The sequence below is a fragment of the Atheta coriaria genome, unplaced genomic scaffold, assembly GCF_025399875.1.
Source record: "Atheta coriaria isolate IRGN ID8LTWV9N9 unplaced genomic scaffold, Caltech_Dcor_3.1 hic_scaffold_8_pilon, whole genome shotgun sequence".
NCBI lineage: Eukaryota > Metazoa > Arthropoda > Insecta > Coleoptera > Staphylinidae > Dalotia > Dalotia coriaria.
Genome location: NW_027045450.1, coordinates 646,666 through 672,080, shown reverse-complemented (window position 1 = coordinate 672,080; position 25,415 = coordinate 646,666). Strand labels below are relative to the sequence as shown.

At 38.6% G+C, this 25,415-nt stretch overlaps 6 protein-coding genes and 2 long non-coding RNA genes across 10 annotated transcripts in view; 1 reads left to right on the top strand and 7 right to left on the bottom strand.

The window, feature by feature from the left end:
- Nucleotides 1-93: 93 nt before the first annotated feature.
- Nucleotides 94-25,415, top strand: part of LOC135796913 (uncharacterized) — a 29,259-nt gene continuing 3,937 nt past the window's right edge. Inside the window, exons 1-4 of one of the 2 annotated variants that reach the window (XR_010549418.1) lie at nucleotides 94-259; nucleotides 314-423; nucleotides 11,730-11,771; nucleotides 21,802-21,846. This is a non-coding gene — a long non-coding RNA (uncharacterized lncRNA). Of the gene's footprint in view, nucleotides 424-11,729; nucleotides 11,772-21,801; nucleotides 21,847-25,415 lie in introns of both variants that reach the window. The other variant, XR_010549417.1, reaches the window with a different exon arrangement.
- LOC135796912 (uncharacterized) lies at nucleotides 1,121-2,170 on the bottom strand. The gene is made up of 2 exons (XM_065309026.1): nucleotides 1,993-2,170; nucleotides 1,121-1,931 (listed from the first exon to the last, which is right to left on the bottom strand). The coding sequence occupies exons 1-2, from the start codon at nucleotides 2,039-2,041 to the stop codon at nucleotides 1,183-1,185; spliced, it is 798 nt and encodes a 265-aa protein (XP_065165098.1). The 5' UTR covers nucleotides 2,042-2,170; the 3' UTR covers nucleotides 1,121-1,182.
- Nucleotides 2,983-6,668, bottom strand: dnt (tyrosine-protein kinase Dnt). 2 transcript variants are annotated; one of them, XM_065309023.1, is made up of 6 exons: nucleotides 6,167-6,668; nucleotides 5,112-5,239; nucleotides 4,485-5,050; nucleotides 4,004-4,432; nucleotides 3,641-3,937; nucleotides 2,983-3,566 (listed from the first exon to the last, which is right to left on the bottom strand). In XM_065309023.1, the coding sequence occupies exons 1-6, from the start codon at nucleotides 6,288-6,290 to the stop codon at nucleotides 3,455-3,457; spliced, it is 1,656 nt and encodes a 551-aa protein (XP_065165095.1). In that variant the 5' UTR covers nucleotides 6,291-6,668; the 3' UTR covers nucleotides 2,983-3,454. The 2 variants fall into 2 exon arrangements, with proteins under 2 accessions (XP_065165095.1, XP_065165096.1); XM_065309024.1 differs by lacking the exon at nucleotides 6,167-6,668 and adding an exon at nucleotides 5,744-5,931.
- LOC135797487 (apolipoprotein D-like) lies at nucleotides 6,913-7,867 on the bottom strand. The gene is made up of 4 exons (XM_065309863.1): nucleotides 7,697-7,867; nucleotides 7,461-7,591; nucleotides 7,211-7,401; nucleotides 6,913-7,151 (listed from the first exon to the last, which is right to left on the bottom strand). The coding sequence occupies exons 1-4, from the start codon at nucleotides 7,814-7,816 to the stop codon at nucleotides 7,012-7,014; spliced, it is 582 nt and encodes a 193-aa protein (XP_065165935.1). The 5' UTR covers nucleotides 7,817-7,867; the 3' UTR covers nucleotides 6,913-7,011.
- LOC135797214 (apolipoprotein D-like) lies at nucleotides 8,038-9,185 on the bottom strand. The gene is made up of 3 exons (XM_065309447.1): nucleotides 8,909-9,185; nucleotides 8,658-8,842; nucleotides 8,038-8,570 (listed from the first exon to the last, which is right to left on the bottom strand). Exons 1-3 carry the CDS (start codon nucleotides 9,148-9,150, stop codon nucleotides 8,125-8,127), a joined length of 873 nt encoding a protein of 290 aa, XP_065165519.1. The 5' UTR covers nucleotides 9,151-9,185; the 3' UTR covers nucleotides 8,038-8,124.
- On the bottom strand, nucleotides 9,348-10,625 carry LOC135796911 (apolipoprotein D-like). Its single transcript, XM_065309025.1, is given in 4 exon segments — nucleotides 9,348-9,906; nucleotides 9,909-10,007; nucleotides 10,069-10,253; nucleotides 10,322-10,625. Coding segments are annotated over 4 exon segments (984 nt in total). The 5' UTR covers nucleotides 10,576-10,625; the 3' UTR covers nucleotides 9,348-9,460.
- On the bottom strand, nucleotides 12,108-17,127 carry ken (ken and barbie). Its single transcript, XM_065309021.1, has 4 exons — nucleotides 15,936-17,127; nucleotides 15,111-15,468; nucleotides 14,600-14,977; nucleotides 12,108-14,532 (listed from the first exon to the last, which is right to left on the bottom strand). The coding sequence occupies exons 2-4, from the start codon at nucleotides 15,420-15,422 to the stop codon at nucleotides 13,405-13,407; spliced, it is 1,818 nt and encodes a 605-aa protein (XP_065165093.1). The 5' UTR covers nucleotides 15,423-15,468; nucleotides 15,936-17,127; the 3' UTR covers nucleotides 12,108-13,404.
- On the bottom strand, nucleotides 21,676-22,408 carry LOC135796914 (uncharacterized). Its single transcript, XR_010549419.1, has 2 exons — nucleotides 22,138-22,408; nucleotides 21,676-22,022 (listed from the first exon to the last, which is right to left on the bottom strand). It is a non-coding gene; the product is annotated as an uncharacterized lncRNA (long non-coding RNA).

Genomic DNA, 25,415 nt, shown 5'->3' with positions numbered 1-25,415 from the left:
CCTTCACTTTTATTTTGTTTTGTTTTGATTCTTTTTATCGATGTTTCGAGCGATATGAGACAAGTTTATCTCAAGTAACACGTTAAACCCAGTGTAAAACGTGTACGAAAGTGAATAGTCAGTATTACAATTACAATAAAATAAACACGAATCAAAACTTAAATTGACACAGTGCGCAAACGTGTGTTCCACTGCAACGCTAAACAACGAGTGCATCCGACAACGTTTATCTCTCTTTAACACACTGCAAATTACATAAGTTGTCATGTGCCTAACTTGATTTTAAAAACCGTTAACTGTTATATTTTTATAGGTTAGATTATTCACATGCAAAAGCTGCCGAAATGATTTCGAGTTTTGTAGTGAAAACCTCTGCAAATCAGCAAAACCCCGGCGGGATGTGGTGCAAATCGATATCACAAGGTAAAACGCACATTTCAATACCATAATTCTATAGCGAAGCGGCGCACAGCGCATATAACGAGCGAAATTGTTTTCGGGGCGAAAGATTACAATGGAAATCCATTAGCAAAACGCGCACGGGTTGAAAATATTCGCGGTATTTTATAAATTGCGCTGGGAATTCCCAGCAACATTCAGGCACACACCTGAAAAGGGATTCTAATTACGTATCTATTTATAACGATTGCTTTGAACGCTTCGGATACACCATCATTCGCTTATAATTATAATTATTTCACTTTTGTCTTCGTATTTGTACGATTCTGGGTATAAATCGTTTTTGTGCTCGTACTTATTCGCTCAATGTGGAAAACCCTCCGGCGCCTAATTAAGATTTGTCCGTAAATCGTAAATTTCGTTTTTGCGCTTTTTGCGCCCGTTAACGTGGCTTAAGAATGGCGGGCGCTCGTAAAACATTTTTTGCCTCGCACTTCAGACGTTTAATAATAGAAAAGCATTAAAGACAAACACAAAATCAAGCAAAAAAAATGTTTGTTACAATTTACAGTATGCACATGCAGTGGATTTCCATTTTCCACAAAGAGTAAATGCTGGAAAGGTAAAATGCAAATTGTAAACGGATGCAAATCCATGAGATTATTCAAATCACGCTTGTTCACTTGTTCAGAAAGCGAGCAAAAACCACACAGACAATAAATTAAACACAAACATACATAGATTTAATATTTACCCACAAAAAATACAAAAAACTTGAAAATTTTAATGAAGCGGTGCTAATTTATCATTAATTTGCTTTCCAGGATTATTAAAATTAACATACGGCGGTGGTGTGGTTCCTGACCACACCGAATTCGGATGACAGATGCACGTGGTCGGCGGCGGCGGTGGCGGCGCTGTCACCCGCCGATACCACGGTGCTGGATTGCTATTGTAATTCCAACTGGGGCGTTGTACAACTCCGTATCCATACCCGTTGCCATTGGTGTGATATTTCGTATAATCATTTGGATAATGCCCCCGTGGTTTAAACTCAACGCTCACCCCCAACGAGGGGACGAAACCGCCCCCGGTGCGGACATGATCCTGCGGAAAATTATGCTGGTTGTAATGAAAGTGTTGATGTGGATTATCCGGTCGTATAATGTGTTCTTGTGGGGTGGCTGCATTGCCGCCCCCGTAGCCTATCACCACGGGCACATCTGGAATGTCTTCATCTTCTTTATCCATCGATTTCACTATGGTTTCTTTCGATTCAGGTTTATTTGTTTTTGCGTCATTTGCATTCACTTGAACTTGCACAACCACATCGGCAGACAGAGAGTCAGTGCCCTTGGGGTCTTTTGTCGACGTTGTGGTGGTGTTACACCCGCCAGACGCACAAACGACGCCAATCTTTGGCTGCGCATTGTTATTTTTATCTTCCAACGCGTAGACTCTTTCGATTATCCTCGGTTTATTCTGCGCATCATCAAAATCCAAATTGGAACGCACATTAATTCCCCAAACCACTAAAAATGCAATAAAATATTAATATTATTTATGATATTTTATTATGTGTTGAATATCTACATTGATTATAACAAATGGTTATAATTAATAAAGGTGTTGACAACTTCATCGTCGTGAGCGTACTGAAAGTGACAATTTTGCGCCGGCAGAAATTACACCTTAGCTTAGCGTGACAATAAGTAATTCCAGTTCAATCCCCAGGCTGGTAAATTGTTTGAAGCGCAACCGCGGCGACCGGCGACAAATCGGATCCTTGATGGCCGCTTCAAGGCTCTCCGAATCGTTATGCATTAGAAATCCGACGTATTCTTTTCGCAAATTGAGGATAATAGAGTTTGACTCGTCTTTATTACAGACACGTACTAAAAAAATTATAATAAAAATAGCAAAACACTAAAAAATAGTGTTTTTAAGATTGAAATAATAAATTACAACTCTGAATGGTCATTTTTTACATAATCAAGTACTCTGATTGAAACCGTGTAAGATTAAGGCTTGTTTTTTATTTAACACGTGAATATTCATCATGAATAACACAATAATTATTATAAATGGAAAGTGACACGCGATATTTCTTGTTTTGAGTCTTTATTACTCGCACCGGAAACTGTACACATCGTAGAGCAATACAATTGCACAAAAATTGCAATCAAATTCATGTTTCTATTGTTTTTGGGTAATTTGGAGCAAAATTTCTCAAAATTTTCGTTAAATTCATATAAATATGACAGAAATGTACTCTTTTTCATTAATTTTGTTGCAAAAAACATTTTTCTTAAAAAAATACTCATTTTTTTATTGTTTCATGCAGTTTTAAGTAAAATTTCTTATAATTATCGTTAAAATTTACTGTTTTTCGTGCGTATTCCTGGTAAAAATTGTTTTCTATGAAAATTTCCATAAAAATTATTATTAATTGACAAAGAATTCGTAATTTAATAGTTTTCGTGTAGCTTTTAGTAAAATTTCCTCAATTTTTCATAAATTGGCATATTTTGATGTATTTTCTTGCAGAATACTTGATTTTCAATGAAAAAAATCACAAAAAACTTGTTATTTCTTTACGCTGACATTTATTTACACAATTAAAGTATAAAACATAGAAAATAGGCATTGTTTACACACTGCTTATGACAATAAATACGCTTACATGCTAACAAAAGTGTATAAAACGTAGTTAGTATAAAATTGCACAAATCGCAAGTGATTTCCAAGCATTGCGCGACGTTGATTACTTATTTCTACAGTTGGCGTTCGCAGTAGGCCCGTGTGACAATATCTCTCCATAAAAAGCGATATTTTTAGAGACACAATAAGCACTCTTCCTTTAAAACCGTCACGTATTTCGATATAATAGACAATCATTCGCTGCGTTAGTATTTATAAAATAATATATAATATAAAAAAACAGTCTTATAAAAAGCCGAATAATTAAATTTTGGCACGTATTGCATTCAGCAATCATTATTCGTGTAAAAAAGGAACATTTCATCAATTCCACATGTAGTTATGCTTATGTTATTTAAACATATCTAATCAACTGTGCGTAAAAGTCTTGTAAACAGACGTGAAGTTGTGAAAATGTCGGTCGTTCTTCAGCGCTCATCGCCCAACAATACGCCATTACAGCAAATCTAGAAAAATAAAACAAAAAATGTTATTAATCAATAAAATACCATAAAATATTATTGTATTATTTAAAACTTACAATTCATCTGGACAGTTTATAGGTTGTGCTAATCTATAGCCATCTTTAAGATACGCCGCCATTTCAAACGGATCAATCTCAACATAAGGCTGTTGCGCAAGCGTAGTCAATTCCCATAATAACACACCGAAAGCCCAAACATCCGAACTAGCTGAGAATGTTTTATGCAATAAACTTTCAATTGCCAGCCATTTCACCGGACGATTCTCATTATCACCCAAACAATGATAATCCGACGGGAATAGATCTCTTGACAGTGCGTTATCAGCAATTTTCACTTGCAATTTATCATCGATTCTAATAAAAATCACAAAAACATCAAATAATAAAATTATATCATAAAATATTTAAATTTTTACTTACATGCAATTCCTGGCTGCTATATCTTTATGTAACAAATGTTTCTTGTGCAAATATTGCATAGCTTCAATCACTTGCAAAGCCATATCCACAACCTCTTGAGTCGTCAACGTGTGAGCAACACCTTCTGCGTTACTCTTACATTTCTGCAGAAATACTTTCATGTTGCTATAGTTCTGATACGGATATAATAAATACGGCGCTGTGTTATCTTCAATCGACACGCCTAATATAGTCAAAATGTATTTATGATTCAGTGAATACATTGACATTCCTTCTTGTAAAAGTAAAGAGATTTGTGTTTGTGATGCATGATCAGTCGCTGTTTTGATGATTACTTCTTCCTCCACGCCTGTGTCATTTGTATATGATCCTAGGTAGACTCTTCCGAAGGTTCCTTCGAGGATAACACTGTTGAGATTCACTCTGCATCTAAAAATATAAAAGTTTAGTAATTTTTAAAGTGTTTTGGTATATTTTTTACCTTTTGATTGTTAATTCAGCGATTCTTTCACGTAAATCCTTTGATCGTTCATCAATCAAAGAATAACTCGGCATTCTACGAAAACTTCCATAGGAAGATGTGGACGTTGGGTTTCTTGGCGCGGATGTTAAATAAGTCGTGTGTGCTTGAGTATTATTCGCTTTTCCTGTACGCATTAGTTTCTGATTTTTGAAATAACACCCAACCAAACTTATGCTCACGATTATAACGACAAAAGCAATCGCACAACCAACTGCAGTGTAGAATATATTCGTTGATTTATATTGTTTCGATAAAGAATCAACGTGGACTTGATTCCCGAGATGAGAATCCATTTTAGTGCAGATTTTCTTCCGGTTAAATGTTAAAGTTGTTATGTTTAAAGGCATAACCGTGATGTTTACTTGAATCGTCACGGATACATCCGCTGAGATTACTCCGGAACAAGGTAGACTCACACTGAATGTTTGTAAGGACATAGGGACTGAACCAGTGGAGGTGATGTTTAGTTTAGGGTGACCCAAAGCAATGGTATCTGTTACATCCACGCTGATTGAATATGGAAGCTGGAAATTTAAAATTTAATTGTTTTTTTTGTTGTTAAAAATTAAAATTTCGGGTACTTACAGGGCGTCCAGCGAAACTTTCCCATGTGAAATGTAAAGTATCTATTTTTGATGGTACAGGCACAACAAAGACCATTGCGTAGTCATTTACAGTACCATTTCGGACGTAGAATAATTCCATTTCAAGTCCTGAAAGAAAAATTTCAAATTTTAGAAACTTAGGTTAATTTTTAAGGTTATTTCGGCATAAAAAAGATATTTATGCACATAAAATGACAGTTACTTATTTTTTCTTAACAGTTATTATTAAAATATTATTTAAATGCTTCTAATTTGTTTACTAGTTAAAATTACACCTAACACCATTAAAATTCCGCACATCTCGTTAAATTTGCACGGAATTTATTACTTCATAAATTGGTAAAACATTTTACGAACTAAAATTCACATACGTATAAATTTTACGATGGAAATATTAGTTGGCGCGCTTTAAATCAGTTATTATGTAAATAAGGCCTGGAAACATGATGAAGATCAATGATTAGAACCAGTTTTCTTAAGTAAGAGCAGGTAGACTTGTAGCGCAACATCGGTTAGCATCATTACTCTTTATGTCTCTTATTCTATGTTTAGCACCCAATCATCAGTCACAGCAGTAAAGTAACTCGGCTCAGGTTGAGGTAGTTTACCTGCCTTGTTATTAAAGTGACTGGTTGAACGTTGAACAAACAGATTAACCATAGGGGATCATTTAACACGACTGGAATTAGTATTTCTTTGGAAAATTTAATGTGGTTTTGAATTTTACGAGTCTTCTGGTTTAATATCTTCACGTTTTATCTGTTTATGTCTTTTTCTCTTTTCTTGCGGGTATCTGACGGTCGATGATCTGGTTAATTCCTAAATACGCATGCGCGTTATAAAATAAATTTTCTATGGTTTACTTTTGGGTTTTACTCAATTTTATTTTAATTTTTTGACAGAAATCTTTGTTTTGATAAAAATTTGATGTTTATCTATGCAAATAATTTATTTATCTTCTAAAAAATTAATAAATATGAAATCTAATTTTATTAATTTGCATGCATCTTTAAAAATAAATAATTATTTACTTACCAAGAAGACGATGCACTTCCGATGAGCTAAGATAAAAGTTCAGATATCCATGGACGATATCCATCAATAGGAACAAGTAGAACGCGATTTTCGTCCAACATTTCGCTGAATTCGTTGGCCACATTTTCAAAACACGCGTTTTAATGATATATCACAATATGTTACGGACCTTGTGGTCATATGTCAACTCCTGCGAGCTTTTCCTCGCTCGGTATTCATTTGTTTTTGTTGTTACATCTCCGCGATTACTCAGTTTATCGTGTTTGTTAGGTTATGTTAGCTGGTTGTGTAGAGGGGCTTTGTGCAAGCAGCGAGAAACGAATGCGAGCGTGAGCGTAAAGATCGTTTGCGGCCTTGGTTTACGGTTTAGGTGAACCAGTTGCCACTACTACAGAGGAAACATGAAAAGAGATTTTGTTTGTGTGGTAGTGTGAGGTGAAGATAGTAGAAGAGAGCTTTATGAAGCATCGAAGATGGGGAGAGGGATGACCTCTGTTGGGTGGGTTGGAGATTGCGTTTTATGCTTTCACCCTAAGCTGGTGAAGGTGCAACGCCCAACTGACGAAGGAGAACGGAAAACCCCGAAGCTTTGCGAAAAGCTCAGGTATAAGCTCACAGAGTATAAATTTATTAAATGAAACGAAATTTATAGCAATTAACAGCTTCAAAATAAATAAAATACATAAAATATTAATAAAAGCACCAATTGAGCTTGATTTATTTGGTTTTAGGTGTAAATAAACAGCTTTTATTTAAGAAAATAACAAAAACATGTATATTTAGTTGCATACATTCACGTAACAAAACATAATATAAATAAAAACATTTTTGGTTGATATTTTAAGTTAATAAATACTGGGACAGTTTTTCTGATCAGTTCTTATAAAATAAGCTCGATTTATACCAATATTGTCTAATATTTTATAAGCGTGACCAATTATCTCCAAAGAAGGTAAACGACTTCTTGTTAAAATCCAAGCATTTTCTAAAATTTCAAATTTTATCATTAATAATCAATTTTTTGAGGAAAAAAATAATTTTTACTTGTACTAAACATTCCGAAGTTGTTACATGACCAAACCAAAGAATAATTGTCATAATCCGTATCAAGAATCCAATATGGCGCTGTAAAATTGACGAAACCTCGTAACGAAGGAAATTTAATTGATAATTTTGCATGATCTGATCGTTGAAGAACATTTCCTAATCCTTCAATCGTCGATTCAATTCCTGTTCTAAATATTTAATTATTTTTTACATTTTATGTTTTTTTCTGCGTATTATGATGACTTACATTGCACTTGTTTGCCTGTTAATTATAACAATGTCGCCTTGTTCCGTTAGGCCGTAATCTCCGGTGACACATTTGCCGCCAAATTCGAAGAGTGCGAAATATCGCTCAGCCTCGTACCACTTACCCAAGTACTAGAAACATATTACATTTTGAAATTAGCACCTGCAGAATATTTGCATGTTTGCACAATCTGCAGTTATGTAAATAGTTTTTGATAACATTTTGCGCTCGCTTACCTTTTGTGGATCAAAATACTGCATAGTTGGTAGGTCAGGACACGGGCCGAGAAAAGGCACCTGGGTGAACGCACTCGCCGCCAACGCAAGCGCGATAATCAACCGAATCGCCGATCGCATTTTACGACGCTAGATGAATTCACATGCACGCGCTGCAAGTCATGCAACTGAAGTCCATCACAGCGAAGAAGATCTATGACATTCGTGCTATGCCAAGGCAATAAGGTCAGAATAACGGTGTGTTTGCTAGGAGTGACTATTGATTTCCAATATATATTATTTTCCAGTCAATTCTAAACATAATCAATATCAAAATTTGCAAAAAATTAAAAAAACGAAAATTTGCATAAACGGAACTTAATTTATTTACATAAATAATAATATAGGAAAATTACTAAATATAATAAATAGTTTTTAAATTATAAATTTTAAGCTTTGATTGCGTTGTTCTTTAAAATATGGTCTGGGACGCTCACAACAGGAACATCTTTGTCCTTAGGAGTTTCTTCCTTAGTTTTCTGAACTTCTTCTTTTTCTACTTTGATGTTTTCCGGTTTAATTTCAGTAATCTCCGGTTTCTTTTCCTCATTTTCTTTTGGAATTTCTGGTTTTGTTTCTGTCTCTTCTTTGACACCAGAAGTACGTAGTTCTTCATCGTTTTCTTGAGTTTGTGGACTTCCTGAATGTTCAGGGATAGTTGATTGGGCTGTGATACCATTTGATGCGTTAATATCAGACGCTGCTAGGAAACAACCAGCTTGATCTGTTTTCACGAAGAAAGTGCGGCTTATTTTGAATTTATCCAAAATACCGTAACCCTTTTGGAGAGTTTGGTGACTTGGGAGACGTTCCCTGGTCATTAACCAAGCGTTTTCTAAATATAAATAATAGTAAAAAATTATTTTTTATAATTTTACTTTTTAGTATATAGTTTAGGTTTTTATGATAAATTTATATTTACCTGTATGCACTGGTCCAAAGCCATTGCAAGACCACACAACAGCAAAATTATCATAATCAGTATCCAAAATGGTAAGGGTGGTTTCAGTAGGAATCGGGGTTGTGGCGTATTTGACATGGATACGACCTTCGTCACCCTTACCCAAAACCTCCATGTTACCATTGATGACACGTTTTACTCCAGTTCTTATTAATATACAAACAAAATTAATATTTTTTTAAATTAAAAAATATAGAAGTAAAAATTCTTACAATCTGTTGGTGACTTCATTACTAACAAAAATCCTCCCGCTGGCTGACTTGGCGTAGTCGGTAACAACGCATCGGGAAACAATCTCGGAGAATGTAAAATAGCGCTCAGCTTCGTACCATTTACCAAGGAAGCGATTCATGTCGAAATCGGTCATTGGTAGGTACTCTGGACACCATCCCACGTTAGGGATCTGCGCGTGGACCGCAACGAGTGTTGAAACAGCGACGAGTAGGAATATCATGTTGGTTATCTTCCTACGGCTGTGAAGACTGTGAGTGTCTAGTTCAACCGCGTAGCTCTTTTATAGTTACAGGCGCTTTGATAACTAACGGTATTTTTGCCTCCCCCATATCACATCTTATAACTTCATCCATTTTTAGAATTTTAGAATAGAAGTTTTCTAGTTCTAGTTCAGGTTTGATAAATAAATCGCATTGATTTTTGTGTAAAAAAACACAATATAAATTTATTTACACATATCGGTAAAATATAAATAAATAAAATAAATAGTTTGTTAAATTATGTCGAACATAGGATGGCTTGCAAGCTTTTTAAGCTTTGGTAGCGGTAGCGCTCAGGATATGGTCCGGGACGCTCACGACCGGCACTTTTTCTTCTTTCTTCTCTTCTACAATGGGTTTTACCTCTTCAACCTTTGGAGTTTCTGGTTCAACCTTCTCAACCTTTTCTACTTTCAAAGTAGCTGCTTCTGGTTTGGGTTCTTCTTTGATCTCCACGGGTTTAACTGGTCTGGTGTGTTCAGAAGGTTTGATCTCAAGGGTTTCTGGTTTGATCTCAGTAGTCTGAGGTTTAATTTCATTCTCCTTGACGGCTACTGGTTTGTCACCTTCGAGGACACCAGCGGTGCGGAGACCTTCAGCTGCTTCATCACGTTGGTCACTACCAGAGAACTCTGGGACGGTGGATTGGGAAGTGATACCATTAGAGGCATTAATATCGGATGCAGCAAGGAAACATCCTTCCTGGTCGGTTTTACGAAGAAGGTGCGGTTGATCTTAAACTTCTCAAGGGCGACGTAACCCTTTTGGAGGATGTTACCACTTGGGAGACGTTCACGGGTCATCAACCAAGCGTTTTCTAAATGGAATAAAATTCAATATTAGTTGATTTGGTAAAAAAGGGTTCCAATGGTACTTACGGGTATGAATTGGTCCAAAACCATTGCAGGACCATACAATAGCAAAGTTATCATAATCAGTCTCCAGAACAGTGAGGGTGGTCTCAGTGGGAATTGGGGTTGTAGCGTATTTGACATGGATACGACCTTCGTCACCCTTGCCCAACAACTCCATGTTACCATTGATGATTCTGGTGACTCCAGTTCTACACAAAACATAAACAAATAATATTAGACACCTTTTTTTGAAATTGGGTGATTTTGAGGTTCTTACAATCTGTTGGTGACTTCGTTACTAACGAAAATCCTTCCGCTGGGGGCCTTGGCGTAGTCGGTAACAACACAACGGGAAACCACCTCGGTGAAGGTGAAATACCGCTCCGCTTCGTACCACTTGCCGAGGAAGCGATTCATGTCGAAATCGGTCATCGGCAGGTACTCTGGGCACCATCCGACGTTGGGGATCTGCGCGTGGACGGCGGCGAGCGCCGACACGGCGACGAGCAGGAGCATCAGCTTGTTGGCCATCTTCTGTGTGACGACAGTGAGTGTGTCCGCACTCGTCGAGGTCTGCAGCTTTTATAGGCTCCATCTCGGATGTAAAATACCGCTTTTCCATCCTGCCCAGTATCAATATCTCATCTCACATGCGCCTAGAGGAGGAACCAAGCCCATCCAAACCAAAAAATTAATCATCATCAGCATCTCTCTTACTCCAAATTTCTTCTTATATTCCAATTCTAATTCCATACATCGCTTTAATGGTAGTAATCAGTTGAATGAAAATGAAAACATCAATCATGTGCCTATTTAGCATATTTTTACACCGTTTTTTTGGGCTCGACGCTTAAGTCGCCTTATATGCATAGAAATGAGTGTTGAGTTATGGTTCGAATAGATTTCGCATTAGAAGAGGCAATGCCCTACGTTGGCCTTCTGAACTCTTTCGAACAACGGTGTTCGGCGCCCCGCGATCGGATCAGATGTGCGATAAAGTCAATGGCAAGTTATTACGACTTTGTGGGCATTTCATCATCGACGAAACGTCGCCGACGACGCTTTATTTTGCTCTACCAGCACTGGAAACGTCATCGTTATGATTTTATTATATGCGGACGGAACATTTCGTGGTTGCGGAACTGTTATGTTTTTGATTTACACGGCGACAAACAGAACTGACCCGAAAGCGGCAGGAATTCGAAACTTGTTTCTAGATTTTGCAAATACAAGGAAATACGCAGAGATATTAACCTAATTTTGAAAAATCTATGCCAAAACACAAAAACAGTTATTTTAGATATCGAAACATGCATTAAACAAACAATATAATAAATTATATAAGTTTTTGACAATTTTTACTGCCCTAGAGCCACTAAATTTATCGATTAGATAATCTTATGGTTATTTTTATTCGAGTACAATTAATGATTTAATTTAAACGTTAAAAAAGTGTCCTGCGGCATTAATTAGTGTTTTGGAAGGCTTTTATTACCGAGGCGTGTCCTCACAGCTTTTATTGAACACGACGCTCAAAAGACCGTTGGTTCATTATAGACAACCAAGAAAACACGCATTACGTAACGCGACTTTACCGTAACGCACGATTTCAAATCGTTTCCCAACACTCGCCGCATGTTATTTTCTCCAGGTGTATATTCTAAACGTTAATGTCTTTGTTACAGGTGATGAATTTTCCAACACAAAAGAAAGAATTCCACATTAATGTAAGTCTGGTTGCATATCAACATTAAAATGAACATAACCCTGAAATTTTGCTATTTTTTTCGAATGTTTGCTGTGATTTTGCGAAAGTTTTAAAAATTTTACGCGTCCGATAGAAATCGTAACATACAATTATGTAATAAATGACGTAAGTCTACACATTGCGAGCGTGAACGCACAATTGATGCAACGCGACATGCGCGCTCGCAATCGTACTTAGCATTCGCGGCGGCCACGCCAAATATCAATATTGAGCTGAACGGATCAGGAGAGAAGGTGAAATGTGAGGCAATCTACACATGCATTCATTTAACTCCGGTGAAAACACACGAGGCGAACAAAGGTGATTTGATTTATATTTTAAATAGTCATTATCTTAAATATCATTATTTACAAGAGTCTGCAGCGTCCAAGAGCATAATCGCCTCTTTGTATTTACAGAAATGTCGTGTGTGTGTGTGTTTTTAAAATGTAATTAAACCTAACGTACCACATGTTTGTACCACATCGTTAAATAAAACAAAAGAAGGAAAAAAATTTGCGAAAAATTGCGTTGCAGTTGATTTTGCGCATCTAACTAAACAAAAAACAATATTAAATTATAAAACACAAAAATTAACCGTGCGATGCTTTTAGATGTCGAATTAGATTTTCGATATTGCCAATGGCCGTAACGCGAGTTACAAGATTTTTTTTTCGTTCAAGATGTCGCAATTTGTTTCCGTCAGGCAAGAGCACACACAAGTTGTAGTGGATTGCACAAAATGATTTCAAAATCAGTATCAAAAAATAGTTTTCAAAAAATATTTCGCGTAGAAAAAAATTTATGTTGGTGTGTGTGTCTCGTCTTCGACATAAGTGGCGCTTCCGTAATTTTTCTTACTTTCGTACGTCTTTGGTGTGTATATTCAAAAAATATACGTTTCGTTTCATAATAATATACATGATCCAGTTTTGTAGTAAAAACCATAAGTATTTTTCGAGAAATGCACGCGGAGGCAAACAAAAAACGCGCTCGCAGCTTCTTGCGCAAGTTTAAATACTTTATGTAAGCCGAGAGTAAAAATAGTAATTGGGCCTGCGCGCGTCGCACACGCTAAATGTGAAATGTGCGAACGGACGCACAGGTAAAGAAAACGAAAGAAAAGAAAAAAAAAATGGCTGACGTTGTAGGTTAGCGGCGTTTTTTGTTTGGCGCTGCGTGCGTTTGCATAAATCCACCACTTGTGATGTATATAACAGGAAATCAGCGCCATTCGCTGCTTGCTTTCATGTCATACACACCACGCGCAGTCTCCGTCGATCTCGATCGTCGTTCGTTTTAGGTACACGAGTCGTTTTGAACACAGCGTCGGTTGAGAGAATGTTACTATGTTACATATTTGCGTATAAATCTATGTTTTTCATGCGTATAAAATTACTAAAGCACTATGAGGAAGACGGGGGGCGGACGCGGGTGTACGTTCTGGGGGTTATGTCCCTGAGGGGGTGGTGGGGGGTTAACAGGGGTGAAAAGTCTCATTTCATCGTTTTCGCTCACGTGTAAATTTATCACAAAACGGATTCGTACCGTCTAAAAACAAAAACTTCACATTTTCACACAATTCTCGCGCGAGTCGTTTGGAATGTCATCGTTCATTTGAGCTCGTGCATATTCTTGCTGAGCAGCAGGTTGTTGTGCGGGCCCGACAGATGGCGTATCAGCTCGGGCAGGGATTCGAAGGAGAGCGGGCAGAAGCAGCAGTTGAAGCGGCCGACGCTGCCATCGCTGCTTGCAGAGATGACGTTGCGATGCACCGAGCATAAGTGTTTCAGCAGGTGTGCCTTCTGCTTGAACATCGCCACGCACAGCCGGCACGCGAATGGTTTCTCGCCGGTGTGGACACGCAGGTGCGTCTTGAGGTTCCATGACATACCGAACTGTTTACCGCAGTACTCACAGCGGTATTCTCTCACCTGACCACCACCTCCTGTACCAGGAGTGGTATTTTTTGTCAATCCTACATTATCAACACCTCCTGGTCCCCCGGAACTTCTGGTGGTAGAATGGGAGCTTTCCGGGTTGTCATCGGACACAGGTGCGTTTGTGGGGAAAGCTGGTATTGATGGGTCCCGCTCACGAGATCTATCTCTGTCCCTATCCCGATCCCTGTCTCGGTCTCGATCTCGATCCCTCTCACGGTCTTCTGGAGTGTTTACCTGTGCTTGGCATAATGACCATGCTCCCCAGGTATGTTCAAAACCGGAATACCCTTCGGATACACTCTGGTCCGCTGAGGGTGGTCTGTATTTTACCACTACGTTATCCCCTGATGTACCATCCGCATGTTGACCTGGTGTGGGGGTATGTGTCCTTTCCACTAAAAACGGTGGAGCACTTAGGGACAATGGATGATGAGCAGCTAAAAGTGGGTGTTGGAGGGTTTTATATCGTTGGTGTATCGCCCCTTCATCTATATAACTAGGTGAGAACGGCACGAAGGGCGGGTTTTGCGCTGGGGAGTTGTGGAAACCAGGTCGGCGCTTCCGATGTGGTGTGACCACGTAATTCTCGGGGGTTTGTACTAGTGATATAAGCTTCTGGTCCCCAATGGGCGGCTTCAAACTGGCGAATTCTTCGTGATGCTTCAGGACAATGGGCTCTATATACATGCTCTTCCGTTTCATCCGATGGTGATGGTAGTGCTCGTGAACCTTAGGGGCAATTTTCACTGTCGACTGGCCTATTTTCAGAGTATCCCCACTACTGGGCTCATCTGTGCTCTGCAAGTCATAAAATCAGGTGGTTTTAATGCGGGTCTTGCGAAATAAATTAGAAACCTGTAATTACCTCAACTTTACTGTTGTTGTCGTTGTCGTTTTCGTCCTCGTTGTCCATTGACTTTGAGTTGAGTGAAAGGTTGACAGGGTTGGGTGATGTACTTCTTCGTTCTTCATCATTATCATTCCGTTCGTTTATGTGATCGTCTTCGTCATCATCATCGTCCTTGATTTCGCCTTCCTCTTTTTCATCGTCGTCCTCTTCACTACGGTGGTCTTCATCGGGGTCTTTTTTCACTATCGTCATTGAGTCTGAACCACTTTCGGAATTTTGCGTCCAACCCTCATCTGTGAGCTTTTTCGCTTCTTCCCGCGTACTTGACTCCCACACATCCGATTTTATCTGGAGGACTTCGAAAAGTTCTTGGATACTGTCCAATTCGCTAGACTAATAGAGAAAATAAATTTTATTCACGAATAGTGGTCATTTGAGGTTAGAAAATGTGATTTTTGATGTTTTTGAACAATTGAAAAGAAACACATGTTGGAAACGTCCCAAAATAAGAACTTTTATGTTTTACCTTAATACATGCTTGACCATGATAGAGGAAGTCGAGCAGATGCCTCAAATGACTGCTCTTGATCCCGGGAATGAGAACAACAGCGGGGCTGTGCGCATGGACAGCCTCGCCGAGGATGGCGCGCACTAGAGGACTGGCGGACGCCATAATCAACTTGTGCGCGCTGAGCGTGGTGCGATCATCACAGATGAACGTCATGTCGGCGTAGCACTCGGACGTGAAGCACGTCTTGATCTCGTCTACGATCGTCGCATGGTGTTTGCCATAGTGCAAGGTTAGTAGGCCGTGCGCTTCCGTTTCGTCCGCGTACATGGCGATTGACACGAAGGGGGATGATGGAGATTTTACTATCGATCACCTGCAAAAAGCAAAAGACGCAATGCAAATGTGTGATTCCAACACGCGTGCCATCAGATAGAAAATTGTTCGGTGAATATTGGAGAATTCGATTGTGAAATGGCGTTGCTTGGCGCAAAAAATCATGTGTCCCAATTCATGCTGGTTGTGTTGTGTGCGCGAGAATGCGCAGATCGATCGTGAAGGACGACCGAAAGCGGCACACCGCGGCGCGCCGCGTTCGCGACGGCGATAAATGAATAAAGTGCAAGTGGCCTATTAATAAGTCGACTTAGCGCAAGACTCGCCGCCGTGCCGCGGCGACTCGCCTAACATCATCGCTAGAGAGCGCATCATCAATCGCGAAATGTTTTGTAACCAACGCCGTGGCGCGAGCGCGTGTTTGCTAACTCAGCGCGAACGCGCAAAACTCTTCACCATGAATCCTCACATCTCTCATACACATTCACACACAGAAACACAACTTACAGGTGTTCATTTGAATTGGCTGCCACCCTGGGGGTCACCTGGGCGTGTAATATCCACAATACAAAGGGCGACACTTTGATGAAAACATTAATCCGTTTGTTGATGAAGATAACAAGACACAGAGACACTTTTTTTGTTGTGACACACATACACACACTTTAATCCAAAAATTTTCAGGTGGTTGTGAGGTGTTTTGTCGCTTTGGTAGGTTTGAAAAGCGGTTACGTTCCGATTGCGCGAGCGCGCGCGCGCGCCGAGCGATGAAGCAACAAGTTGTCGTAATTCAGTTCACTTTCGATTTCGGCCCAGCCGCGCACTCTGCACTTTTACTTTCGATTTTCTCCTCGAAACTGTGTGGAATTTTTTCCAGGACACACCAACAACAAGACCACCAATGTGAACTTTGTAAAGTATGAAACTTTGCCGAAAGAAAAAAACTTTCGACAAACTTTTCAAAACCAACAAATCAAGATGCGGATTAAATCCTCGTGGATTATTCCCGATGGTGGTGATGGTTGGACGGTTGGTGGAGGCGCGTGGTACCAAATCGGGCGGTCATCCTCGCGGGTGTCTTCGGCGGTGGTCCGCGCGTTCTTCTCGCGGTCGGCGGCTCGCGCGTATTGAGCGCCGCGCGCGGATTCGTATTTTTGGGGCACGACACGCGCGGCTCCGTCCGCCTGAGAGCGTACAGTCGTGGTCGCGTTTGTTGCGCCACGAAATGAAAGTAAAAGTGAGGCGAGCGCACGAATGGAACGCGCGGCGCTCCGCTGCTCCGCGCTCGATTGGTACAAAACGCACACACACTTAAACCGCACACGCGCGCGCGAACGAAAGCGAAACTCCGAAATTCCAAACTGAACTTAAGTCCCAGCGCGCGTGTGGAAGGAAGAGTGGACTGCAGATTGAGTAGTTGAGACCCTTTTTCGGGGAGATCGCGCGCGCGTCTAGCAGGTTGTTGTTGTTGTTGTTGGTATGGATTGTGTCGAAACGCACGTGACGATGCGAAATGTCGACGGCGACGCGCTGCTCGCGACGGGAGCGGAGCGCGCGCTAATACTGCTCGTTCTTAATTTCTCCCTTTACTTTCCCCCTTTCATGCTGGTCTCACTGAGCAGACTCGGCTTAGCGTGGTTTCCCCCCACTCGCCTCTCTCGCGCTCTCAACTCTCTGACTAAACTCAACACCGCTGCTGGAAGCGCGGTTTTTTTTCCTATCGCCAGCTCGCTCGCGGCTCCTCTTTCTCTCCGAGAGCGCGCGCGGCTTTCAAGGTCGCGCTAAATATCGCGCATGAAATTGCTCCGACTCTCCGCGTCTATTTTCGCTTAGGTATCTCCCGCGCGCGCGCGTCCAAACAGTTCAACTGAACGCAACTTGACTTAACTTAAGGCAAGACTCTTGCAGTACCTGTAGGGCCAAAGTTGCGGAGGCGCTGACTCGCGCCGCATTTGCTTTCACCTCCTGATGCCAAGGAGAGTCTGGGGCCCGCGCTGGGGCACACACCGCGCGAAGTTACTTTCGCCTTCGGGAGGGGACACCGGCGATCCACAACTCCGCCGATTGTATAACGCCCGGTCGCAATATCCCGCGCGCGCGTTCTCGCTCGCTAGCTCTCCGCTCATTTTTACCCTTTGTTATATTCGGAACATTGAAGAATGTCCTTTCTTTCACCTTCTCGTCCTACTCTCGTTTGGATACACGTTACACGCGCCGGGCCGAGCGTTACGTCATTCGCGACGTTCATGTTGGATATTATATGACGACTGCTCAGCGACAACAAAAAAAAACTCAACAGTCAACAAAACAAAGAAATGCTCCTAGAAGAAGCGAATATTGAAAATTTATTTCGCGCACGAATTAAAATTCGTTAAAACAAAAAGTGTAAACTTTTACTGGTCTGGTTGAGTCTCCGGCGCGCGCGCGCGTTCATGTAATATGCCATTGTTATATTACGGGCGTTACGAGATCGAGGGAAAGTAACGACTCATAGAGTGTAGCACTTTCACTATCGCGTAACTCTGGCGCGACGAGACGCCATTCATCAGGTCAGACCAGAGAACAGACCCTAAAATTAAACATATTACATTTTGTGCTTGTATTTGCTTAGTGACTTAGGTTAAGTCAAGTGTTAAGTAAAGCGGTAGCATTCGCGCATTGACCATGAAAATAAAATGTCCGCCTGCTTGTGTTTCTAGCCAGCAGTGAATAAATGCTAATGTGTCTTATCCGCGAAAGAGAGCGAGAGAGTTACGGTCGCGTCCCGTCGACTCTTCCCATTCCAATTTGCTGAGGAGTGAGTTTACGCTGACGTAATATTAAACCAGAGCATAATATGATGACTAAATGTCACCAATATACGAATTTTATTCTCTGGTCCTTTCTATTCGCTTCTATTCGAATGTCTGCCTTTTGCTTTTGCCGTTTTTTCGTTTTCCTTTCGCGTGTGTGTAACGATATTTCGTAGGTACGCATTTTTTGCGTACACACGCACATGTCGTAAATTACGCATGGCGTAATGGCGCTGCGGTCGTGAGTGCGTTGTGTGTGCGTTATTAAGTAATTGATCGTTTTCTGCTGGTACCACACGTATAGGTGCATACACATACATACATACACATACTATGGGTAAGCTCCGCGCGGCGCTCGGACGCACTGTCCTCGAGACTGATTTTACCTGTTTAAAAACCTTCAAGGTCTCCGCTTTGTAGGGAAGTGAAAGTGGTCTTGCTTCGGCTGACACACGGCAACAGCCAAGCCAACCTACCTCTATCTGCACACGCATGTAAATCACTCGCATGGCGTATTTGAAGCGTGTAAATTATTTTCGGTTCGAGATTTATTGCAGCGCAATCTCTGCGTGAATTTTTTGGGGGAAAATCAGTGTAATCAGTTTTATTGTTTTCTCCTTGAAGCGGAGTGCTTTTTTTGGTCATTAATACTTTATGTTTGAGGCCGAATTATATTAGTAATTATAATTAGTTAACAATCATGAGAAGAATTTACAAGGTTGGTAAAAAAATTATAAATTTGAAAAAAGTCATTTTTTGTGATTTCAAAGAAAATTTTGAGAAAAATTTGGGAAAATGTTGAAAAATGTTGTAACAATTAGTAAATTAAAATCGGAAAATTAAACGGAAAAATTAAATTTTTGGGATTTCATAAGAAGATTTACGCAAAAAATTGGGAAAATGTTGAAAAATATTGTAAAAATTTGAAAATTATAACGAAAAATTCAATTTTTAGAATCTTATAAATAGATTATCAGAAAAATTTGGGAAAATTTTGATAAATATTGTAAAAATTAGAAAATTAATAGGAAAAAATTCAATTTTTGCGATTAATAAGAAGATTTACGAAAAAAATTGGGAAAATGTTGAAAAAAATTCATTTTCTGGGATTTTTTAAAGAAAATTGTTGTAAAAAATAGGAAAATTATTTTTAAAATGTCAAATATTTTCTAAATGTTGAATAAACTGGACCCAAAGAAGTTTTCTATTTGTTATTTTAGCAAAAATTCAAATATTTTTCCTATTTTCGAAAAACAAAATGAAAATGAAACCATAGATAGCAGAGAAATAAAATTATTAATCGTGCAACACGTTGTCGGTGTGTGCAATAAAATCAGGTGAAATTACCTAATCGCGCGTAGACCTGTTATTATAATGTATGAATATTTATCAGTCGGCTTGGCGTAGAGCAAACTGAATGTCCAGCCAATGTTTATTTTGATTCTGCACCAATCGAATCACACAATCATTCATAATTCATTTCCACCATGCAACAAGTGCACGTCATTATTCATAGATAATAATACAATAGTTTATAATATTTGGCAATGCTCTCAGGTCTCAAATTCAATACAAAGTCTTAACATTTTCGTAAACGAAAGGTTTGTTGCTTGTTGCTTGTTTTACTCGTTGTTGGTTTGTTCGGTTACGAAAATTCTATTTGCAGTCGAGCCGCGTCCGCTCGAACATTTCACAAGTCACTAAATTTACTAAATAATATACCAACACACACAGCCATGGAAATAAAACGAATGTACATATAAATTATGATACAAAACTAGATGAATTTATTATATTTTTGAATGTGAAATGTAAAATGTAAATTGAATGTTGGATGTGCCGCATGCATTTCAAGGATAATTTGCTACACATTGTCTTGAATTCTATATTAGCCGCAATTGTGCGATTAGCGAGCCGTGTCCGATTATGTAAGCGAACGCGCGACGACTATCCCTTTCCTCGATGCCTGTAGTAGTAGTTGGTAGAGAAAAAAACAACACGAACGCTAAGCACATAAATCTGAATGGGAACACAAAACACAAACAATACCTACACACGTACAGCCAACGAATGCGAATTCATGCTCTTCTCATACAAAAGTATGAGGCGACTTTGTGTGTCCATCAAAGAATCAGAATCAAAGCCATCATCATCAAAGGCTTTTCAGAATATGTATACGAGTTACATAGCGCTGCATAGCGCGCACACTTCAATCTTCCACTGGCGTGTGAATGCGAATTTAAATCGCTGTGAATGTTGTTGAATCGATTGTTGTGTATGCTGGCGATAGATCGAACGTTAGATGGGATGGCTGATAGCGAAAGAGAGGCTTGTTCCGATTGTTTGATTGTTCGGATCATCAACGCCACACAAAAACATAGGTGTGGCGGAATTTGAAAATTTTTCATGTTAAAATATTTATTTTTGACAAATTGACTCATTATAAAAATTGCGTACTTGACTAGAATAATACCCTTGTAAAATAATTACAATTTTGCGTTGTTTTTGCGTAATTTACAAAACACTTAATTTTTGGCCTCAAGATAAAAACGCATGTCATTTTTACTTCACATGTCCTTTTGCAAAAGAACTGTCTATAATTACGTCTTGGACAATGACAATAACAACCTCAACAAAGTCATAATAATGAGTAATATGCCGGTACCAAATTTAAACAGAGACGTATGTTGTCTATTAATTCCACGCCCGCATTATATCTCTCGCTGTTTCTCATATGTATTGTATGATACCCGAAAACAAAAAAAAAAAACTTACAATTCTAATTTGCCACCTTCTATTTTCAAGGTCGGCGCGCCCGCCGACTGCTAATTTCGTGCGATCTGCGATTAGCGAACAAGGAACAAGCGAAATGGAAACACAAAGAGCGTTGAAAAAAATATGAGCACCTGGACGGCGATGCACGAAAACATTGAAATGTATTTAATAACGAATTAGATGTGTAATTAAGTTATATAAACTTAATTATTTTTTCCGCCCGTGCATGACTCATGACTCTCTGACGTCGTGTTAAATTTAGTAAGTAACTAAAACTCATTTTGAGATTGGTTTGAATTGTTTGGAAAATGAGACTCGTTTGATTTAATGTGAGAGTTTAGGTTTTCAAAGGCTTTGCATTCAATCGCGTCGTTATTTCTTGTTAATTCTCACGCTAATTATAAATAATTAATGCCGAATTCTAAACGCAGTCAATGCACGGAAAATGATTTAGTTAAATTTAATGTGATTCAGTTTATGCATTTGGATGTAAAAGATGTTTTAGTGTCATTCATTCGTTTACCAACTTGTAAAATTGTAAATTGAGGGGAATGAAACAATTCGCATGGAACGAAAGATCGCAACGCTCGATTACAAATACATTTTCCATTGTTGGAAACGCGAATTTTATCCGCTTGATTCTTTTTTCATAATAGCAGACTTCGACAATGATTAATGCGTTTTTCCACTTGACAATTCAACGATTTTAATTTTAATGTAAATTTTAAATGTGTACAATATTTGCGTAACAACTATCAACACCCACTTGCATTTTTCTCACTTAAAATCTCCGTATTTTTTTTCAGTTTTGTCGGCGTAGGTGTATCAACGTTTTTTTCTTTCTTCACAAAGTGAGTATTTCTCAAGTTTCTTATGTTCGACATGTTTGTTGGTAGATGTAATCTCGCTTTGGTTTTACTTTCACCCAAACCGAAAGACGTTACCGGCGCTTATGCAATATGCGCTCGGCGCAAGCATTACACGTATGTACTGTAAAAGATTTTAAGGTCCGAGTGTAAAACGTGACCTACAAAATTTCATTCAATAAAAACACATTTGACATCCACGCATGACACGACTTTTTATTAATTAATTAATTTTGAAAATTAATTATTTTACTTTATATTTGATGTTATATTTACCTGTATAAGGTATTTGATTATAACAATAGTTATGTTCTCTTCTCTCTTTATGTCTATCTTCGCTCGGATGCGCCTCTCATTCATGGCCATAGTCATTAAGATTATTAACTATTTTAATGGTCGATTTTAATTTGCTCTCGACAGTTTATAATAATGAGGCAATACGCGTTCGCGCAGATGTTCGCACGGGATCTCCCCGCTCACATTCACCGCGGGCGAAGTGTTAAATCTCTTCGAATTAAAGTGTGAACGCAAATACTAGATACATAATATGTGGCATTGATATTGCAATTATTACAATTACTATAACAACAAAAAATATGTTATGTAATCAAGTAGCAGATATTTGTCGATTTTTAAAACTATAGATTTAACTAAGAACACTAAATATACTTATTGTGTAAAATGCGCATGCGCACGCGACTTTGTCTCAATTTTTCAATTTTTCATTTAATTAGCGTTTCTGAGTGTTTATGACACAAACGCAACACAGGATCTATTAAATTTCTCTCTGTGACTTAAGTCACATTGACAAGTCCGAGTGTTTTGCATTCCATCATTCCTCGAACTTCAACTTTTCTCGAGCAATCGAGCAAGACTGTATTAGGAAAAAGTGACTTAAGCCACTTAACAGCGCAATTCGCAGGCTGGATACACACGAACAAGTGTTACACTTTAACGATGGTAAAACGTTGGACTACATTTAAGACGAGTGCGCCGCGTATGGTCGTCGTTTGCGAGTCGCGATCGCGAACAAAGGCACTTGTGACTTGAGACTTGACAATTTGTGAGTTTCACGAAAAATTTCCCAACGCGCGCGCGCGCGACTTTCTACAGCACAGAGACAAACGAAATTGCTCACATTCTCTCACTGCTTCTCTGTCACACCAGCACACACACACAGTTTGGTTTCGTGTCAAGTGATCCATATGTAATGTGGGCACAAGTATGAAATATGCTAATGGCTGTGCTTTGGTGCAGTAACTTGTTTTAAACGACTTTGAGTTGACTTAAAAGTTGACTTAGGTTTTTCACTTTTTATATCGCGGATTAATTATGTCGCTTTAAAGAGAAATGTTGGTGTTTGATATGTTTTATTGTGTGGATGTCAAAAAACGAGATTGGGTTATGTAACCTCTAACACTTTTTAACTTTTCAATGTTATTTTTTACGAGTTGGACAATTTACGATGTCGGCACGAACAAAGAACCATCAAAACGCAAAACTTTGAAGGTTACATCGCTTTTTTTTCTGGGAAAGATAAATTACATTTATTCAAACTCAACTTCTTACGTCAAATAATATGATTTTTAACATAACCACGAATTTATTTTTTATTTTGCTTTGGAAAAAATTTGTTGTCACATTGAAATTGTGTGTAATATTTTTGTATCGTGTCCATTTTGCTCTTACCTGAGCACCATTACTCGACATATCCGATTCGAGTGAATGTACGAATGTTACTTTTATTTTAGAAAGAAACCTTGAGCGTTGCCACGGAGTGCCTCTCGCGCGCTTTGAATATTTTGATTGAGTTTCGGGCGCAGACTCCTCGGAGCAAAAAATCTATTACCGATTGGGATTGCCAATCTAAGACCCGAGACCAATAAACATTGAAACACATTAAAACATTAGCCGAGGCAGGTAAGCATGGTATTTAAAGTTTTGGTTTCTTTTTTCTTTCCGCTGCGCGTCGTGTTGGCGCAATAAATTTGATTTTTTTGCTGCTGAGGAAAATAATCAGCTACTACACACTGCTGACTAGTTACTAGTTTAATTTATGGTATATTGAAAGATTTATTGTTGATTTAAGTCAATAATTAAAGATTAAACTTGAGGAAGAGACTTAAGTTTTTATTTTTGGATTTAAACTTAATTTTTGCGCTAAAAATTTAAATTTTAAATTACTATTTAATCTGACATACAGTTATTGTAATTTTAGCACGGCGAAACAGCGACAAGTTTGCATTTTTCGACAATTTTCACGAAAAGTCCCAAAAGTTTATCTAAATATATTCTGCACTTTGCGCCGAATTTTCTATTCAGAATATGCAAAATTTGGAAATTATAGTTTTACCTCGAATCTTCCAGATAAGGCACTTGCAAGGCAACAAAAAAACGCATTACTTTTTATCAATGATAAATATTTTTCGATGATTTGAATTTAAAAATAGGACGCATAAATAAATATCTAATTTATTTCCCATAAAAAAAAACAAAAAAGTTTTATAAGTATATAAGTACATTTACTAAATGATGAAAGTTGATTATTTGTAATTTTTCTTTAATACACATCGTTAATATGGCGTTGGAGTGTTTCAAAATCGAAATGTTACTTTCTAAAGTTCTTGGCTGTTGGTTGTTGGGCGCCCGCCACCTTTCTATGCGGCGCGACGATGAAACAATTACGTATTGCGATAGAAATGTTTTATTGTAATTGTTACTTAACCTGTGCCAGGCTTACTTATGTGTGTGTATGTGAGTATACGATTGCGAGTTACGATCCCGCATGTATCAAGGTTGCGTCGATGGCGCGATGGCTTTTTACTTTTTACTTTTTCGAAAGAGAAATAAAAAAAAAACGCACGCCGATTGCAATAACAACGGCCGAAGTGAAGTGAAGTGAAGAAAAAGCAATGGCAGCTAAGTAAGCAAAAGTAAACGTCTAAGGCAGCAGCGCGCGCGCAGTAATAGCACACACTCTACCACAACAAATGTGCAATGAAACGTTCACGAAACGTACGTGGACACACGTTGGAATAAATCATAAAATGAGAAAAAAAGAAAAAGTAACACGCCGGCGATAATATAATGATTGCGTGAAATCCGTCTCGTGGAAAACACAATCGTACACGAACATTCTATAAACCTGACATAGATAATAATAGCTTTTTTTGCATGCGTTTATTTGTTTTTATTTGTATTGGTTTACTTCAATAAACCAGAACACAAGACATTGAAAATTATGTTAAGTAATATTACTTAAACTACAATAAAAGTTAAGTATTATATTATTAGTGATTGTTCTGCTAGTTTATAGGTTATAATGAGAGGTTAAGTCATCTTATGTGACTTTAAAAGCTTTTTGCATCCAGATTGAAACATAATGACTGTTTTTTTCTACATAGTAGAGTATAGTATTGATTGTTGTGATTGGTTTGTTAATTGTAAAAAGATGATGGTTGCGACGAGGCTGCTGGTTACCAACAAACAATTTCAGCGTTAACCTTCGCGCCATGTTTGCGTTTTGCGGCGATTACATAACGCGCACATGCTAC